This window comes from Nelusetta ayraudi, unplaced genomic scaffold (assembly GCF_046127955.1).
Source record: "Nelusetta ayraudi isolate G7.1 ecotype Tasmania unplaced genomic scaffold, CSIRO-AGI_Nayr_v1 ptg000048l, whole genome shotgun sequence".
NCBI classification, from domain to species: Eukaryota; Metazoa; Chordata; class Actinopteri; order Tetraodontiformes; family Monacanthidae; genus Nelusetta; species Nelusetta ayraudi.
In genome coordinates, this window is record NW_027466098.1 from 11759097 (window position 1) to 11779178 (window position 20082).

Genomic DNA, 20082 nt, shown 5'->3' on the forward strand with positions numbered 1-20082 from the left:
CATGCTGTCTGTGTGTGTGTGTGCGTGCGTGTGTGTGTGTGTGTGTGTGTGTGTGTGTGTGTGTGTGTTACACTCTTTGTAAATGACAGATAATTTTGTTTGCTGACCTGAAATAATGGCATTTAATTTGTGGGGATTGTACTTTTTCTTTTTTTTTTAAACCATTTCATTATGTTCTGGATTTAATACTGCACTCACTCCCTTTGTCATCTATACCCTGTATTAGATGAAGTCCTGTGTTTTTCTGTAATTAAGTGAATACAAGAACATAGAATGTCAATTTTCTTACACATGATTACTCTTCCACTGGACTGCACGCATTGTTTTGTTTTTTCAATAGTCATCATGCACTCTTGTACTAGTATAGCATATAGTATAATAGTTTGGGTTTTTCCCCCCCTCTACATTCGATTTTAGGTTTTAGGTCACATGAAATGGTGTGACCATTCAAATGATTTTGAACCAAAAAAACAACACGCAAATAAACAAAATCTTAAAACTTGGTAATGTTAGCTTTATAATGGAAGTCCCTTGGATGTCTCGCTGGTTTTGAAGATAGCAGCATATTGCGATAGGGCTCTCCTGCCCTACCATTTAACCCCTAATACATACAATTTCACTCGACGTCCAGTAGAGCCGGGAATCAAGTTGGATTAACCCCAGCCCCGCACTCTCTCTGACCTCTCTCAGACTGATCCATCTGGACAAATGATTTATCTCCTCCAAGGTGTTGGTACTGCCACAAGATGACTTCCAGATCCTGCCAACACACATTCAGTTCATACCAACCTGGGTCTCAGAAGACCCATTGAGGTTGCTTCTTCCCTTGCTTCTCCCCCTCCCCGTCCTCTCATCCCATGCTGTGTACACATTTAACTATGGTGACCATCTGTGACATTGACTCACATTGACTGACGCACCTCCCTCTTTCTTTTTTTTTTTTTTTTTTCGGGAGGTGTGAGATATCATAACACCTTCAGAAACTGTGCGGATGCGTCAGTCTTTCCACAACTCCTTGATCCTGCACCGGCCCCTGCTCGGATTCACGGTAAACTGAGAGAAGAACGGCGCTCCCCCTTTCTCCAACAGGTGGAGCACCGTGGGTAGCACTGCATTCTGACAGCCTGCATGGCCGTCCTCTCATACCAGACGGACAAAGGGTGCCACGACTCGGGTGCTAGAGTCAAGGCTCTTGGGCGTAGGTGTTGAGAGGTCATGGCAGCAGCACAGCGAGCGCTACCTGAGGTGTTGCTACACATGTATTGGCCGCGAAGATGCTCGGTTGCAATAGGCCAAAATAGGGCCGACATTTCATTCCTGATTTCTGGCTCTCTGACAGTTCACTCCTCATTGTTCATTGTCCACTGATGCAGCAGTGTTGGCGTGACATGAGATTTTCCATGCAGAGAAGTATAGGTGCTCTGCCACGATCAGAGATGCGACACATCAGTCTTTTAAAGCGTTCAAGCGGTGTTTCTGCTGCTAGAACACCGCCGGAAGGGAGCAGGGAGGGAGAACCGGGATGTTTACATGAACAGGCAGAGCGGGGCTGGTTTCACTGCTACTGTTAGCAGAGAACGTGTGGCAGTGGCCCTCGGGGCACTTGTGTTTCTCAGACCTCTCCTCCGCCAAAGTAATGGCTGTGCAAAGCAATGCGCACACACAGGGAAACATGCCACATATGTTTGACTTATCACCACCTTGTTGTGCAAAATTCAACATATATCAAAAAAGCAACAAAAAAACACTGGTGCTAAACGCTCGTTCTCATTCTCTGGATATACGCAGCGTTTTCAGCGTCATTAGATGCCAATTAAAGATCTGAAACATGAAATTTGCCTTTTCAATAAAGAATTGAAAGGATGGCCCAGAGCTTTAAAATTAGTATACTATGAAGGTTTGAATTGCAACATTACTATGAGATAATCACTTAGATATGAAATAATAGAATTGTAAAACTTGATTTTAGTCTCTGCTAAATGATCTGTGTCATTTTATGAGGAACTGATGGGAGTTTTGGTTTGCACCTTGAAATAAATGAAAACAGGCATGCAACCTTGTCACGAGAGAAGCAAAGGGACATGAACAGACATTCAACTTGGTGCTACTCAGGCAGCACAGGGGCGTTTAGTGGGGTTTTTTTGCATCGCAAATTGGACCGATGAACACCTGTCTGTGTTCATCCGATCACTTGTTACAGAGCTTCAACGTTGTATAATGAAATTGGTGGCTTAAAGCGTAAAAACCTGCAGCTGCCTCATCTAATAAGCCTCCCAAAGTGTGGCGGCAATAACAACCCATTTCAACATGCTGTATCCAGCGGACATCTCGTCTTTCCTTCTCGCAGCTGTTCTGACACGCCATCCCTCGTGCCCACTCGAATGCTGGCCTGTTCGGAGAAACGGGGAGCTTGTGAAAGCGAGGAAGAGGGGGAAAGATTTGTCAGAAAAGCCAGGGCAGTGATGGAGCGACATCAACGCGTGCAGCCACTCGATCGCTCGCACGTGTGTGTGTACACGGGCCCTCCGGCGGCTTCACCAGCAGCGTTCAGACTGTGCAAACAAAGATGCGATCGGCGTGTTGTCTCACCTGTGCTTCAACACACACGCCATGACTCGTGTCACGCGCGTCTCGACATATCTGATGACGGGGTGCGGCTGCACCTTTTTTGTCGCGGCGGTAATCAACCTTGCGCGAGCTCGCGGGGGCCGCAGATTGAGATAACAGCAGCGGGGGAGCCAGTGCGGACCGAGGGGGTCATCATAAAATCCACACCTGTCCGCACCTCATTATCATGGTAATAAGACACAGCCAGGCCCGGGACTTGCTGCCACCGCTGCCGTGCCTGGGCTTTTGTGAATGGCGCCTGTGTCACAGCGAGCGCCGTGCTTGATGAATCAGCCGGGCTGTCTGGAATGTGTTATTATAGGTGCAAAAAACAAAACATTTCGAAATTCACCAGAGAACTTCTGCTCCGTTCCTGCCAAAACACTGACGCATCTCCGCCTCACCATTGTGGTGGAGGCTGGCACGGTGAGCACTTTTGGCCGCGAGTGGCGCCATCGACTCTTTGAAGTCATTTGTTCCTAACTTTGACGTCTGGCAGCGTGCACTGATAGGCGAGCGGATTCACATGCAAAAAAAAAAAAAGAGAGAGAGAGAGAGAGAGAAAACGTTGCAAATCGCAAGGGGACAACCTCAACTTGCTTCCTGCACTACATTTAACCCTTAGCACAAATGGAGGGTAGGCCTGCGGTGTGGGAATTGCTCACCGTGAGGGTGGCTTTTTAATGATGGTGCACCACCTACCAGCATGTCCATTAGTTTCACTGAAAGCTAAACACGGGATCTTGCTCAAGGGCCTGGTCTGTGATTATTATTATTTAAAAAAAAAAAAGAAAATCCATACCGTCCTCCCAGGGACATCCGGATCAACTCGCATAAATGATGCGATTGGTTAGCAGCGGCCGTCAGGATGGAGGCTCTAACAGCCCCCCCACCACCCTCCACTCTCTCCCTCCCTCCCTCCCTTCCTCACTGCTGGTACACGCTATAGGCTCTCATCGCTGTGGTTCCTTTCATCCAGACTATTTAAACAGCGGTAATCGATGGCAGGGAAAACATGTTGTTTTTCTCCGCCTCAGAGGCAAGCTGCGGAAACACATGGACGCGAGTGATGCGCGTGCACATGCAAAAACAAAAAAACAAAAAACACAACGACCCAAAAAACAGATGGGTTTGTTTTTGACAGACAGCCTTTTGGTTAAATAAACACAAAATACCGCCAGCACAAGGAGTGTTTAAAATAATGTGTGCTGTCTGAGTTTGAATATCTCCCAAGCAATTCCTGCCTCAGCCCCTTAAATCAAACTATTTCTGCGGTGACAGGCGAGGCGGCGTCTCATAAAGTGGGATCTCGGAGCCTCTGAGGAGATCCCACTGGGTGCTCCAGGGGCCCAGAGCGTGATGAGGAACAGCTTGATTCCACGACCATTTTACTGTCGTGATAAAAGCACAATGGCAGCATGGATTACTGCGCTATCTATCCTCGTTAGAGGTCTCACTGTTCGCGCTGCTGTCTGACGGCCGGTAAAGGCTGCCGCACGGCCAATTACAGGCTGTAGGTCGAAAGGAAGAAGCCTTTCATGTGACAAAAGACAAGAGTTGGTGGTCTAATGTCTATTGTGGGGGATCTTGTTATTAAAAGTCTGAAGAGCACTTTCCTTTTCTCATATGAGGTGCTGAGGGCTCGGGACTGCTCATTCAGCCAGTAGGCAGAGGAGGATAACCTTGTGAACTGCAGTTTGATCCATTATATCCTGATACCAAGGCACAGCTGAGAATAATACTAATGATAACACCCGAGCAGAGATAGCCTGTGACCCGGGTACAACTCATAAACTGCAGTGCGGCATCAGCTATATTAATATCACACCGTCGTCCCCATGTTTCCTCAGATGAATATTTAATTCCCAGAAAACCTTCAGCGTCTACCGTGTGAATTAAAGATGCGCTTCCAATGGCGCAGCGTCTTCTGAAAGCACATTTGCGCGTCCTCGTGGTGCAACTTGAACACGTCTCCCTCTATTTTTTATGTAGAGGAGAAAAAAAAAATCGTTTCATAACCGTCACGAAGAAGTAGGATTCTGTGTAATCCGCAAAAAAAAAGAAGCACCGGACCAAAATGGATCAGAAGGCACTTGGATGAAAACAATAATAATAAAAAATATATATATATATTATCGGCGTAGTAAAGTTGAGTGTGACTTACCCCTTTTGAACATTTTGCAGGCCTGGGTCTATGTCGTCTTATGCCCTCTGAGAATCATCAATTCTTATATTCCAGACTTGGGAACTTGCGCGCTTCAGTTTGGAAGTTGATCCGGAGCTGCGACCCCCTCCTTCTCTTCACACCCCTGACTCAGGTTGGGTCGATGCGAATGTCACTTGTCACTCCTCGGGATGGTGGTGGTCGCGCGAGCCGGGGTGTTTGGAGTTGCGCCCCGCGCCACCGGAGCTTCGGTCGGTGCCCACAACAAACAGCGATCCCCGTACCCGCAAAGTGTGACACGCCTCGGCGCGGCTCCGTTCGGCGGAATCAGGCGTGAAGACCGCGAAGGCGCCGGAACCATCCCCTTCCGTCCGAGATGCTGATAAACTCCCGTGCCTGAGTGCGCGCGTACCTTGCCGTGGCGAGCGAGCGAGCTGAGGCGCGCGGCGGTCCGACACGATGTGCCCCAGATACAGCAGCTGCTTTCTTGGCCAGGGAGTCTGGAGGAGGAGCAGGAGGAGAGGGATCAGTTCAGGATTCGAAGTCGATGCCGAGCACAAGCTGCTTCCTTCCAGAAGGAAAAAAATATATATATTTAGGCTAAATTCAAGTGGCCAATCAAAAACAGTTCTCCCGGTGCTTCAGTTCAGCCGTTCAAATCGCATCATTTCCCCCCGTTAAAATCTCTAATTAACATAAGTTATTTGGATTCACATTCCTTCCTCTGATGTCGGATTATAACGCAGACTCCTCAAATCCTCCTTAATAATGTAGACTTTGAAGCCTTCGCTTTCCTTAAAATCCCAGCTCCTTTCCCCCCCCCTTCCTCATCTCTCCTCTCCACTCACAATTGTTACACTCGCGCGCTCACACACGCACGCGGCTGTGATCTTGTCAGTGATGATCTCTCCGCGTTCCACCTATGGATCAGAGCTCCTCCGTGCGCTCAGGTAGAGGAGGGAGTGTGTTGTACCGTATAGTGCCTCAGCTCCACCACCGGCCACCGTCCTGCTCCATCACGCTCATTCTGCCCGCGTGCCCGCCTGCGCCGCTCCGCGATACATTCTGCTCTCTGACACCAGAGGTCTTCATAATGAATATCGTGTCGCGAGTTGTAACATGCAACAAACAACAGGATAGCGGCCGCTGGAGCAAAACAATAGGAGAGCGAGACTGCTCGCCCCTTATACATAACAAAAAGCCTTCATTGAGATCTCTGATCCTGAAGGACTAATCACTATAGGTAACGGACATCATGCATATACAGAGAGAGGCAAAAACGTAGAGTGTTGTGGGGGGAAAAAAGACGTTTATCCTGATTATAATATAAGTATAATTATATATTCAACAGAACTAACAGTTTTTTAGTTCATGTTTTTGTTCAAATTGTGTTATTGTGTTAGTCATTACATAAACTATACACAAAATGTGTCCAATAACTTTTAGTGAGAGAGAAAGAGAGGGGTGGATGGGCAGAGATAGATAGATAGATAGATTCAAGATTGTTTATTGTCATTATGAGCAGTTTGAGGTAGTTCTGGGCTAAAAACACAAAATAAAAACACTCAAAATAGAATAGTGAGAGTAAAACATTCAGGACAACAAATAAAAAACACTCAGAAGAGTAAAAAAGAACACTAGAGAATGCATGTAAGATAGATAGATAGATAGATAGATAGATAGATAGATAGATAGATAGATAGATAGATAGAGCCCTCCAATTTATGAACAATACTTCTGAGAGGCTCTTTAACATAAATAGTGATTAGGAAGTACAGTTTTTATGAAGAAGAAAAACAGCAAGAAAACTTCATATCAGCTTGAGCCTGGTCACGTTCTAAAGATTCATTAAACATATGCACACTACATTTACCAGGTATTGATCTTTAATTAAACCAAGAAGAAGAGACATGATAGTAAGGACTGCAGCGAACACCGAGTTTTCGGAGGTCAGAAAGTAGTTTCAGCAACAGCTGGAGAACCCTGAAATCCAAGATGTTCCATTAATCTCTGCAAATGTAATGAGTTTCCACTGCAGGATCAGGCGTCCAGGGAGGTGGGTAAGCCTTGTTTGGCTAACTGCAGTCTTTGAAGCCTTCAGTGCAGCAGACCTGCAATGTCTAACAGGCTTAATGTTGGTCTCAGGGTCTTCAAACGGAGGTTGGATAAACAGGGACCTACCTGTGGAGTGATGTTTACAGAAGAGCTCTAAAGGGATGGGCCAGACCCCTTGATGACAGCTGAGGCAATTGCTCAATTTCTTTCCTCTTATGGTCACCTGTCATATAACGTAGGAGCAGTGGCAGAGGCTACAGTTTGAGTGTCACAGAGAAAATTGAAAAGGTGGGCCTACCCACAACACTTATTGGGCTCTGAAAGACAGATGAAAAGCTACGACACTCCAACTACTTGCTTGAATGCACATCAGTTTAATTAAAGAAGTCACATCTTAGGTAATGTTACAGACCCTAAAAGCAACATTAACATAACCCACGGCCAAATAATTGAAATGGTGGGCTGTTCATTAGCTGCTACTCAGGAGATTATCCATCGAGCAGCAGTCTGATTGGGTGAGCATGAGTTCTGTGATTTGATCTTTTCCCACAGAGGCTGCAGAGACAAACATGTATATCTATATATCTATATAAAAACAAAATAAGACTCACTCTAGTTTTTAAACTTAAAAGGATGCGTCATCATTAACAACAACAATCACAACAATTTGCCGTAAAAGTCGCGCTACCCAAATTCTAAGAGGTGTATGAATTCGAATCGATTGCATCAGCGATCGTCTACCCGCCCTGCCCGATCACCTCTTGAATCGACTGGTGCCGCCTTCCTGTTCTCCACATGTGTTGTGTTTGGGAGATGAGACATGGCTGCGCCCTCAAATGAAATACAGATACGTCCTGTCAAAAAGCCCACAGGTAAATAAAAGTTCGCAAATTGATTGATGCTTGACCGCAAAGAAAACACTATATTGATTTGACATTCAAAGAAGGTGTTTAGATCGCTTTAGCTATTTTTGGCACACGAACACAAGTGTTGCGCTAACGAAAGCTACCCCTGCTGCTGGTCCGTGTCATATGAAACATTTGTATTTTGTATCGGAACAGTGGATTAAGCGCGATGCCCAAGAGAACCTCATGACGCACCTACGATCGATGTATTCGGTTAATCGCTACGGCATTAAGAATAACGAGCGTCTGTTCAGAGAGCTGGCATTCACTGCGAGAAAATTATTGCACTCACACTTTCTATCCGACACCATGTAGGAATAATTATTACCTCGAACAATTCATTTACTTTGTAACACGGGTTGATTTTGAGAAATGACCACGTGGAAAAGCAGGGTAGAAATCGGCCGTATGTTTCACACTATTGTCACGTCTGTACTTAAAGTTTTTGTTGTTGTTGTTGTTGTTTGTTTTGGTGTTGTTTTTAATCGACGGTGTTGAAACGTGATTTCTAATACAATGACGTATCTCATTGGGTTAGTAACATTTTCTATCAGTGGCGCAGGTTCTGTTTCAGTTGCAATCTCGTGCTTTATAAAAGCAGACATGTTACACAAGGATGACATTGCATCACGGGTCCCGTTTCCCTGCAGACAGGATTGCAACGTCATGGCCTTATCATTCAGAATAAACCTTTTGCAATAAACTCGAAATCAACTTTATATTAGTGGAAGGATAAGCAAATGCTATCACATCGTCTACGTTGAAACAAATGAAGTCAATTAGAGTTCTGATCTGACAAGCACAGAGAGTATATCTCAGTTTTAAAGCTGTTTGACAAGGAGATGAATTGTAATGCCAATGTAGTCCACACAACAAAGTAATGTATTGCTTTCGTTTAGAAATGTTATACACTGATATTCTTAACGCTTAATTTACTGGATTATGATTAGGGGAAAAAAGATTATCATCAGAAAAACCCCCACCGTAAACAGATTCCCTTCATAGTTTATTGGGTTGTTTAGAGAACAACAACAACCAAGAACAATTTTCTTATTTTGTTTTCAGAATGTATGATTTTAAAGTGACATTGCTTTGTTTCATGCTGTGGAAGTTGCTGTAAACAGTGTTGTCTCTCACTGGGAGAAGATTTATATGGAAATAGTTCAGACTAAACACAGTCGACTGCAGTTGTTACCTTCAAAAACAACAGTCATTCCATTAGACATTGTAGCAACACTGTGACAAACTAGAGTGGTGCTATACAATATACAAAACATGCTGTAGAATACGGTGAACGTCTTTAATTGAATGTTTATTTAAGAAGATCTAATGTGCTAAAAGGATTGTGCAATACATGAATCAACGAATTTACTTAAACTTGTGAATCTTAGTACATATTTTCTACAAAAAGTGCTTCTTTCATGAATTTTGCAAAGTTTTTTCTATTTAATGATCAATGAAAAATGTACTACCAGAGTTGGCCAATTATCAATAAGTAAATCTGTTTTTTGTTTTTTTTAGAAAGCATGGCTAAATTTTTTTGCAGGTTTCAGCTTCTGAACTCAAGCGGTTTTCAGTTATTTTTAAATTAATATCATGATTATTAATCATAGTTGATGAAGAATCTTGTTTTTTTTTTTTAAAAGACAAATAAGGCACACACAGCTTTGGAATGCAATGTAAAATAAAGTGATTCATCACTATTTGACCTTATTTGAACTAAAATATGCACCAATTTAATCAGTAAAACAATTAGCTAATTATCTGAAAGTGACATCAATCTGAAGTTGTAGTTTTGAGGAATATGTCTGTTTTTTGAACTTTGGATGAGAAATGAGAAAATGCCTGCTGTCACCTTGCTCTCACAAGTTTGTTCAGCTGGCTGGAAATATATATATTTTTCTCTTCAGCTAAGTATGAACTGAAATGAAAGTGTAATTTTATTCATCGGGTTCTGAATAGATTACTATCAAAATAATTCTGCCTCCATCCGAGAAAAAGTGGGGTTACATCGAGTTCATACTCTGCGGGTTTTATCTGAGCATTTTTTTTTTCCTTATTACGGCTGGCATTTTAAGATCATCAGTGGCAGGCAGAAAATTAAAAATAGAAGACAGTACATGGCAGGTTTGTGGGGGAGGGGGGGGGGTTGTGCCTTTCTAACTTGTTTTCTAGGAGAAAGGCCACCTTATAAATGAAAAAAAAAAATACTCGTACAATACACGAAGCTATGACAGAATCCACACAAACAGTACAGCCTCAGAGGCTGCACACTGACAGCCTCTACATCACCTGCTTACAAATTCACTCTTAACTAATTGTCTGCCTGGGACACTTTTCACGTTTGTCCCTTGTGTGAACAGTTTTTCTCGGCTGCACATAAAGTTAAACAGATATCCATTTGATATGAGGCACTGGCTTCAATCGCTGTTCAATGCACTGCTGAAAGCTTAATCAATCATTTCACTCTCTCTCCAGTCAGAGGACCACGTCGGCTGGCCAATCAAATTCCAGATGAAATCCTGCAAGACCCAGAGTTGCAGCAGGCAATCAGAGCCCTGCCTGCAAATTACAACTTTGAGATCCACAAGACGGTGTGGCGGGTGAGACAAGCAAATTCAAAGAGAGGTGAGCGGAGGGTCCTTTTGAAATCTTTTCATTGCGTGTCATCAAAATTAAATAAATCCATATATACGCTCAATTTGACAAAATTGGTTCTGGAAGGCCCCTTTATCCATTAGGAACTGGAATTTTAGGTTTTGTTTAATATAAGTTTTATACAGAGTTAACTAGTATTCTGAAAAGGCAAAAGTGGTTACATTTATTAAAAGGCAGCGGAGTCAGTGTTTATTTATGACACACGTCAAGAGCAAATACTTCATTAAAAGAAAACTTGCGTAGTTAAGATTAGTAATGAGAAATTGGGTAAGTTTGTGAACCTGTTGGACAAATGAAAGGATGGATGGAAAAAAGCCTTCCAAAGCCAAAGTGTTTCTGTGTTTTACACAAAGGTCAACGCTTGGGTGCTGATACCCCTCATGTGTTCCACCTCCAGGCTGTCTTTTAAATGTTGGTGCGTTTTCTGGTGCTCTGCAGATCTTTTTTCACAAGTCAAAGTCATCAATGAAAAATAAAAATCTGAAAATGGCTTAGCTTCAGAGGTAGCGGTGTGCCGCTCTCCATGACATCCTTGAAAGTAACAAATACACTCCACAATACCACCTCTTGTTTTTTCAGCCTTCAGATTTCAGTTAGCGTTTTTCAATCCAAGTTTCAGTTAACCCTGAAACTGAACTGGAGTGCTGCTGTTAGAGTGGGAAGGCTAGACCATATGATGTATGCCTGGCACCGTACCGTGCACATTTTGTGCCTGCAATATACCCACGCACTGGTGGGCCACTGCTCCCACTCAGTTGTGAACTCAGTGTAGTTGCACAATGGGCATTTAGCCAATGTCTATGAAAAAACCAAACAACAACAACAAAAAACTTCTGCATAAGATTGTTAATGGTGATGCTGACTGAGGAAAGAGCTCAGAGAAAATGTGACGTGACAAGAACACACTGACCGAAGTGGTAAGTAAAATAATAACTCCTGTATATATGGTAAAAGTAGGGATGTTAACAATTAATCGATTATCGATTAATTGTCGGTTAAGAATGTAATAAATTAAATTAAATTAAATTAGTCCCAATTAATTGAACATTATTTAAACGATTTGTTAATATCATTATAACAGTGTAGTGGCAGGAAAGAGCGATTCACCTGTAGATACTGTGATGGTCATATTATACCGAGAACAAGTTACTTTGTTGAAATGTGACATAAGTCAACTTAAAGTTAGAGGGTAAATGTTGAGGGTGTATTTACTGTTCTCTAATGTAAAAATGGGTCACATCAGACCCTAAACATTATATTTAAGGGTTGAATAATGTGTTCCTTACACAATTTTCATTGTGAAATTTAGGTTCTCAGGAAAAATCGCTGCTGATCAATTAATCGCCAATCGATTGATAAGGTCAATCAACCAACAATTAATGAATGAATTTACCGATAATTTGCATCCCTCGGTAGAAGTATGTACAGAAAGAGATGAAAGTAGTATTGTCGGAACTGAACTGTTGCCAAATGTCTGTCTGGCAAACAAAGATCCCACAATCCCTGCATCGACTCCGCTTTTGACTTTGACTTACACACCAGACGAGCAGAGGCAACTTAGTCCTGCTTTGCAGTGCTATTCAGATCAGACCGTTCCTGAGAGGCGTTTCTTGACTCAGCGAGCAGGGTAGAGTTGTCCTTTGACCTCGCTGTCTCCCCAGTCCGCCATGATTTCCCTGTTTACATGACTCACATGCAGTCGATCGCTGTAGGTTAGCGGCTAGCGCTCCTGTACTAGTTTAGATCCCCGTCGTACCCCTGCTGGAAGACCTTGAAACAAAACAGAGTTCCGACCTGTCGGAGGGAATGTTGGAAAGTCATGTACAGTAGGTAAAGTTTCGCAATGGATGTTTTCCTCTTAGAAGGCCTGAGGCCCGTTCCAGAAGACGTCTTGCCACTGTCAACTCTGATGTTGTTATTGTAGGATTTTGTTGGTGTGTTTCAGAGGAAGGAGGGTTAACTCCTGCCCGCTTTGACAGTTTGATCTGGGCTTCGTGATTCTGCCTCGTTGCCTTGGACGGATCTCATTTGCATAAAGTTGGGGTCTAGCCTTGATTATGTAAATTCACACACAGTGCGTCAGCTCACTGTGCCGTGTCCATCATTCACCGCACGACCTGATCCCTCCTGCTCGTCAGACGAAATGTACGGGATCCATCGACTTGACATTCCGAGTCAGATTTGGTGTGCGTCCACCGTTACTCCTCAGGGACAGTCACACATGAAGGGAAACTGTTTCAAGATCTTGTTAGGGTAATTTTATGTTCCTCCACAGTGTCTGACATGTGTAGTTAATGTTATCTGGCTGTACATAACAAACTTCACTGCTCATGGGTGTAGGATTATTTGTGTAACCTGGAGTTTTCTTGCATTTTTTTTTTCCTGTTCAACATGGGCAGTGCTGATCATATTTGTCAGAGTCAGAGACAAAATAAGGCAGAAAAATATCCATACTTAAGATACTAGACGTCTGTTTAGGATTCATTCTTGTAATAGATTGTCAATATTTAATAGTTGGCCTGTATTTTTTTTTTTATTGTTCCGTTGCGTTTGAGAATTGAGAACAGGGAATATAATCTCTCTGTTCATTCTCTGCAATCATTTGAAACAGACATTTTTTTTTTAAATTCCCTGCTCTTACCACATTGACCTTTTTAAAAAAAGGTATCATTAACAAAGTGCCCCAGTTAGATTTGCTGTTATATTAGATCAGAATGGAAATCACTGGCCTCGTCCATCACCACCTTTAATACAAAAGCAAAAGTTGCTTTTGTAAATCTTTCAATTAAATGTCACGATTCATTCGTGGCCACGCACCACCGACTCCTCGACTGCCCCAACTTGCATTTTGGAATTTTAATATCTAGATCTGCCTCCGTAATTTGCTCCAAGTCAGTTTCCTTTCGTTCTTTTCTTGACACGATGCATTTTACATAACTCACTCACTGGAAGCAGTGATCACGTAAGTATCACATAAAATCAATCGCTTCTTCCTGCGATTTACAGTATTAACCTCTGGCATTGGCTGCGTACTACAGTAGCAACTCTGTCTGACCTTCGCTGTTTGAACTGTTTTCTTATGTTTAATTTATCAGCTGCCTCCATGTGGGCTTTTCTACCCTATAATTGCATCTAAATGAGAGCAGGTTTGAGATTCAGTAGCAGTCCACCAGATTAACCGAAGATATTATAACCATACTAAATGTTAGATGAACAGCCTTCATTTTTTTTTAATGTGCTACTTTTCTCATGTCAGGTACTGACAGGTGTTGACGCATATGTTTCTATGTAAAATGGTATCAACACAGTTATTATTTTTTTAGTTGCCTGTGTCTTGGTGAACCAAATCTAATTAATGTGGCTCTATTAATATTTGTTTTCTAATGGTCTTGGGGACACGCTTAACTTCTAGCTAAAACTAATGCAAGTGACAGGAAACTCCGTTTAGGGCTAAGCTCTGAGTTTGTTAGGCCTCCTCTCTGAAACAGGCCCCAGTTGGATTCATAAATCAAGCATAATCATCACGTAGTTACTAAACTAAACTTAGCCGGAGGCTGCCTTGCATATCGGCGCAAGTCTTCAAGGGCCTTTGACAGAGTGGCCATTCATAATGAGCTTGGGAGAGAATGGGTTAAGGCACCAGTTTTGCAGAAACCTATCCAAAATGCTAAGCGAGGTGAAGGCGTGTCAGACGCTTCACAGGGCCGCGCTAATAAGACGCAGATAAAGTGTTATTATTTAATATTTTCAGTACATATGAATGTCTGCGCTGTCAAACGTGTATAAATGTCAGCCGCAAGCCTAAAGTAAAATCCTTCACTAATGTAAATGTCAAATTGTGTAGCCGCTCAGCCGTCCTGCCTTGGGCAGAAGTATGCAGATGGCATAAGGATTGAATCACGACGTGCCTGTAGGGATTGTGCAGTTTGCTGCAACTTGCCAGCTTTGCTGTTTTTTTCTTTATTTTTTTTTTGCTGTGTGACTTAATTTTCTATTGGAGCTTGGCGCATCTCGATAAACTGAAGACCGCCTCTTTTTGTCTCTTTTGCCTCTGTCTATCTTTGTTTGTCCCTTCGTTCGCTTCTTTCCTTTCAAGGCTTCAAACTGCTTTTGATTTTTTTTATGCGCGCAGTCCCTTAAAACATAGACCTTTTCTGCCCCGTGTCTACTTGTTACTAGCTCTGTTCTTTTCTCAGTGCTGTGACTAATTCAGTCTGATGTAATTTTGGGTTTTTTTGTTTCTCAGGTTTTCAAAATAGCATTTTTGTTGTTTTTTTTATGTCCTAGCTTATGACTGTCTTCAGCGGTGATTGTTGTTGGACATTCACTTAAGAAAAATACAATTGAACAGAAATGTCGATCGAGGATAATGGTAAACTAATTGAAGTATTTGTAGAGCAAACTTTGGTTGATGTGATGCCTTTAAAGGAGCTTTCTTCAAGTGAATATTCACAAATAACATTTAAGGTGCATTTCAATATTGTGACTGTGGTGATATTAGAATATTTATTTTCCCAAACATTTTTTGATGTGGGTCAACAAAAAGCCTGAAAGAACAAACAAACATTCACATTCAACAAATGTACCACAGTCTCAGTGAGACTTTTTTACCTTTTTAACCATCTGAATTGTATGTTTGTGAAAGTAAAGAAGGAATTTAAATTCGTAACAGGAGAACATTGTGTCTGAGAACAAGTGTTTTCTTTTCATGCCAGTTTCCTGGTGCTTTTCTTTATCTTTCCCTTCTTGCTCCGCCATGCTCTGGTTGCCGCTGCATTTGTACCCAGCGCGCCTGACTCATCATCAATATCTTATCGGTCACCGATACTGAGATGTCAACAAGTTTAAGTGATGTCATGATGGCAATGCGACGTGAGCTTGTGTTAGGTGTCATTTGGTATATTTAATACATAAACCACTGGGCATATTTTTCTCAAACATTCTCGAACAGCATGCACATTCACAGTGGTGTGTTCATACAAAGGAGGCTTTGATTTGTTGAAAGAGATGTGCTGTTTCTAGTTTGGGCAATTCGTAGCTTGTTTAGTGCTGCTCTGCCATAACTGAAATTTCAGTTTTGCCATCACCTTGAAAAATGTTTTGTTTCCGTCATGCACACGGCTGCTGAAATGATACAATAGTCAGATACACAGACAAAAAACCCCTGGCAGCAGAGCTTTGGTTGTCCTTGGGGAGTTAAAAATTATTAAAGTGCCTCTAGAGTCTGTAAAATGCTCAGGGAGTTATTTTACTATTCATGCTCTCAAACTGCAGGTAGTGGAAAGATCAGCAGTTTTGACAGTTTCTTCTACAAAAGCCCTCAAGCTGGAAGACACACAAAAAAAAAACATGTGGAGCCGTCTGCTTTCATAGTTTTTCCTGTTTTCCTCTAATTACATGCGAGTGAAGCGTGTAGAAGCACGGCTGGTTGCTGTCATGATGTTTCAATTGATGTGCTCTTACGAAAACAATTGGAATTGGCGAGGCCTTAATGGCGGTATTGTACATAGACTGGCCATTTCCATTGAAGCAAGTTCAACAGGTCCAGATTGACAAATAGCTCCAGTTAAGACCAGGGCGGCGCAGTTCCGCATTGCCTTTACAGAATTGCTTTGCTTTCATTGTTAAATACCAACCAGTTACAACCGGGTAATGACTGTACTGTAAACAGTCCACGATGTGAGACGCTGAGTTCACTTAACTTCACTTTGATGACAGTAGTCAAAGCTGTGGCGAGTCGTGTAAAGCAGGTGGAGCTTGTTGCCGTCATAGACAACAGGTTTTTTTGTTTGTTTGTTTTTTTTTATTTGCAGTTTACAGGAAGCAAATCTTAAATTGTTTTTTCCTCACAAAAACAAAAATATTTTTTTCAATGACTCTCAAGTCTTTTTTTTAAGTCCGTCAAGCCACTTGCTACCACCTGAAATCCACTTTGAGAACCCAGTAGATGCTCCACGACATGAGTGCACTTTTGAACATTGCGCGTGGAAACCCAGTGGTACATTCTGAGCACTAGTCCCAGGTTCTGACTCACCTTTGGCCAATGGCAGCGGATGGAAGAAGCTCTCGGCTTCTGTCAACTGCGTGTGCTCCGAAACCTTTCTCTGCTAATAAACTTGCCCTTTTCTTGGTAATGACTTGTCTCTCTCTGTCTGCACGAGTGCTCGCTGATCCCCCCCCGCCTTACCCAACCTTTCATCAGTAAGAAATGGTTGTGGTCCTCCTCTGCGCGCCGTCCCATCTATCACAGCATCTCTCCAACGTCCTGTCTGGTCTTTTGACTGTCGCGCGGGTCTTATTGTTCACCCGCCGTCACTTGCGCTCGCGAAAATCATTTTAAGTCCAGTCTTGTGAAGAAGAAAAAAAAGAACCTCTCTGTTGTATTCAGCGTCATCCAATTCTTAGTGTCATGTGAGACACTGATGGATTTATTGAAGTATCGTGTGACGGAGTGAGACGGAGAGAAAATGTCATGGCGGATTGAAGCCTTTGTCTCCAGGTGCAGACTGCCGTGTGCGACGCCACGATGGCTGAGAGTTCATAAAGCTAACGTAGACGTGTGATGAAAGTCTGAATCTATCGGAGACTATAAAGGGATGACGTATCGAGAGAAAAGCCAAAAATTGGCTTATTACGCCATCTTGACAGGAATCGATAAGCATTCGCACTTCCAGTGAAAAGGGTCCAGACAAAGAAGTCATCATTTGGAAGGCGCTCCGTTCTGTTCGCCCCAAAATTATTAGCGATGGTGGAACTGCTTTTTCGCCTAATGACGAAAATTTGAATTTACCCAAAGCACAACAAAATTTGTCCTGGATTGATGGTACAAGCTGCAGATTGCATCATTGCATAAATGATTTAATAAGAGTTTGAAGTAGCCGACGCTTGATAGGTTTTGACTCAAATAGGTCACCGCTGATGCTCACGGAGGTGTTACTTGTGCTCTGAGTAGTGAGCAGAAAGATAAGAGGTTGATAAAGGGGAATTGCTTTGAAAAAGGAAAAAAAAAAAAAGAAGAAGCTCAGTTTGGTTTGCTTGCCGCCAGTCGTGCTCTACAATCAGAAGCTCTGACTCTCCCGCATAAGATGATCGTGCGATCATGTGGCCAGATGTTCCACCAGTGCTCAAAGATCAGGGAGATGGCAGACTTACTCTCCAGACATCAAACACTGAGCAGTAAAACCATCAAAATTGCGTGGTCGTCAATGTAAACTAGCAGCTAAACTACAAAGTTGAACATTTTCTTCTCACAACGTTTTATTTTCCTCCTGACTCTGTCATGCTCTGATTGCTGCTCCATTTATACTGAAGGACTTGACTCCTCATCAATAACGTATTGGACTGTGATGCTGAGGTTTCAATACGTTTGAGTAATGTCATGACGGCAGCATTAATGCAACTAGGAATCATGAATTATTCAGTATTTTTAATGCATAAACCACACGGACATGTTTCCTTCGACAGCATTTAAATTGTTGTCTTGACATGATGATGATGATGATGATGATGATGTTTTTGTGTGTGAAGGCACACTTTGAATGTTGTACCTCCTTTTCTTTGTGATAACAACATTTCAGTTAGCTCCGCAATACAGTTTTGTGTTGAAATTGGAGGGACTGGTTCTAAATCGGTCACATGCACATCATAAGGATTTTCTATTTTGATCCTGTTACCATTCTAGCCTTGTGTGTGTGTGTGTGTGTGTGTGTGTGTGTGTGTGTGTGTGTGTGTGTGTGTGTGTGTGTGTGTGTGTGTGTGTGTGTGTGTGTGTGTGTGTGTGTGTGTGTGTAAAGAAGAAGTCATCCAGTGTCCTTACCACACCACCTTTGGCACCTCAGGCAACTCCACACCTCTTTGTTCTTTCGAAAGAGAAAATTCCCAACTTACAAATATGTTCTCTTCACTCGGAATGACACTGGAACAATTCTAAAGCTACTGTGTCATTTCTGATGAGGACAAGACTCTCCTGCCAGAGGAGGAGACAGACGGGGTGGGAAACAGACAGTTTAAAGCCACCGTACAAGCCCTGAGCTGTAGAGATAGACACTGCCGTGATTGGTTTGGATTGCATTTCCAATACAGTGTCACTCGCTAAGAAAATATACCAAAAGAAAAGAATAAAAAAAAACCTAGAATACGACCATGTTAGATGGGAAATTGCCAGGGGTTGTCACTTTTTTGCTTTGAGTAGCACTTGGAACCAGCAGCACAGTCACTGCAAGTGTGTCCTAAAGCGCATCCCATCGTTTTATATACTTCCACACAGTGCACAGATTATGTGCTGAACTATTTTCCACTTCAATTGTTGTCCTAAACTGCCGTTTTGCACTTTTCAGAAGTTATTTTTTCTTTTCTTTTTTCTACCGGCTGCATTTTCCCCTGCTGCAATTCCTTTTTTACACTGACTTGCAAACAGACAGTAAAGGGACTTGAGGTGGCAGTTTATCACACATAAAGAACACATAAACACAAATGGCTGTGGAATGTCCCACCATAGCCAAGAGCACAGGAGCTAGCTCGCTAATGCTGCTAGGTCGCTAATATGAATGCCACTAATGGCTTCAGGAGTCTGTTTTTCACTGTTGGGACCATATGGAGTGTAAATTTTATGTACATCTTTAAGTGAGTATACTTATGCGCTCAAAATATATATCAATTTTTTTTCACATAGGTATTTTGGACGTATCATATCTATAGTTGTGCAGAATAGGATTTATGAAACAAGTCTTTACCGTAACACTAATGCAATCCCCTATGTTTGCCTTCGCCTCCCTCCACAGTGGCCCTGCAGCTTCCAGAAGGCCTGCAGATGTTTGCCTGTGTCATCGCCGACATCATTGAAAGGTAAAGTTGAAGAAAGATTGAGGTCGGTTTATTTCAGCCCGACTCGTACCTTTAGAGAGCCTTTAGTCAGTAAGCGGCAGGCGCAGGAGGGATGCGGGCAGCCCACAAACTCCATCCGCTTGAAACTGGCGAGGAGGCGTTATCCTAATTCCTTGCCTTCCACTCAATCAGCGATTCAGCGCTAAAATGAGAGACGATGACTGTGTCCTAGCACGCAGGCGGGTATCCCGGCCGTCCACTGCTCTCACTTGCAGGAGGAGCGAGATATTATTCTTGTTAATTGCATCTTGTTTCGTTATGCTTATGAGCCGTTGCGCAACAGCACTCCATCAAGGCCGCAGCGTCTTTTTTTTTTTTTTTTTTTTTTTTTCTATTTTCATTTTTTTTTTCAAATTTTCTTTTTCATGCAGTGCTGCAGCATTAATTTGCTCCAAACGTATAATTTGCCCTCTGCGGTATGTCCTCCTTTGACCTTCGCTGTGCCACTTCAGGTCTGGTCTTAAGTGCTTTCTAAAGAGCAGTAAACATTGTAGGAAAATAAAGATGACGTTTAATATTTGACCAAAGGTCCAGTTCTTTTTCCCTGCTAGGCTTCCTTCCTTCCTTCTTTCCTTCCTCGGTCTTATTTGACCTTTAGCCACTCTTTCAGCAACACTGTTTGCCAAGTGTTTCCTTGAAGAAAATACCCCGCATGTCGAACGCTATAAATTTGCGGATGTGCTTATGTTTGTATTTTTCATATTTTTCACAAGAACCTTGAAAGCTTTTTTTCATTTTTTGTGGGGGATCTACGAGGACGCATATACCATAAACAATATACCAATTTGACCAGCCTCCACTTCTCTCAAG

The 20082-nt window shown here is 42.6% G+C and overlaps 2 protein-coding genes across 3 annotated transcripts in view; one reads left to right on the forward strand and one right to left on the reverse strand.

The window, feature by feature from the left end:
- rtn4rl1b (reticulon 4 receptor-like 1b) overlaps positions 1 to 5703 on the reverse strand; it is a 136505-nt gene extending 130802 nt beyond the window's left edge. Inside the window, exon 1 of the mRNA XM_076036355.1 lies at positions 4772 to 5703. Within this exon, the coding sequence (XP_075892470.1) occupies positions 4772 to 4784 (13 nt within the window). The 5' untranslated portion in view covers positions 4785 to 5703. The remainder of the gene's footprint in view (positions 1 to 4771) is intronic.
- dph1 (diphthamide biosynthesis 1) overlaps positions 1 to 20082 on the forward strand; it is a 108473-nt gene that overhangs the window by 48361 nt on the left and 40030 nt on the right. The window contains exons 1-3 of one of the 2 annotated variants that reach the window (XM_076036356.1): positions 7578 to 7698; positions 10210 to 10359; positions 19170 to 19233. In XM_076036356.1, the coding sequence (XP_075892471.1) occupies positions 7647 to 7698; positions 10210 to 10359; positions 19170 to 19233 (266 nt within the window). In that variant the 5' untranslated portion in view covers positions 7578 to 7646. Of the gene's footprint in view, positions 1 to 7577; positions 7699 to 10209; positions 10360 to 19169; positions 19234 to 20082 lie in introns of those variants that run through there. The other variant, XM_076036357.1, reaches the window with a different exon arrangement.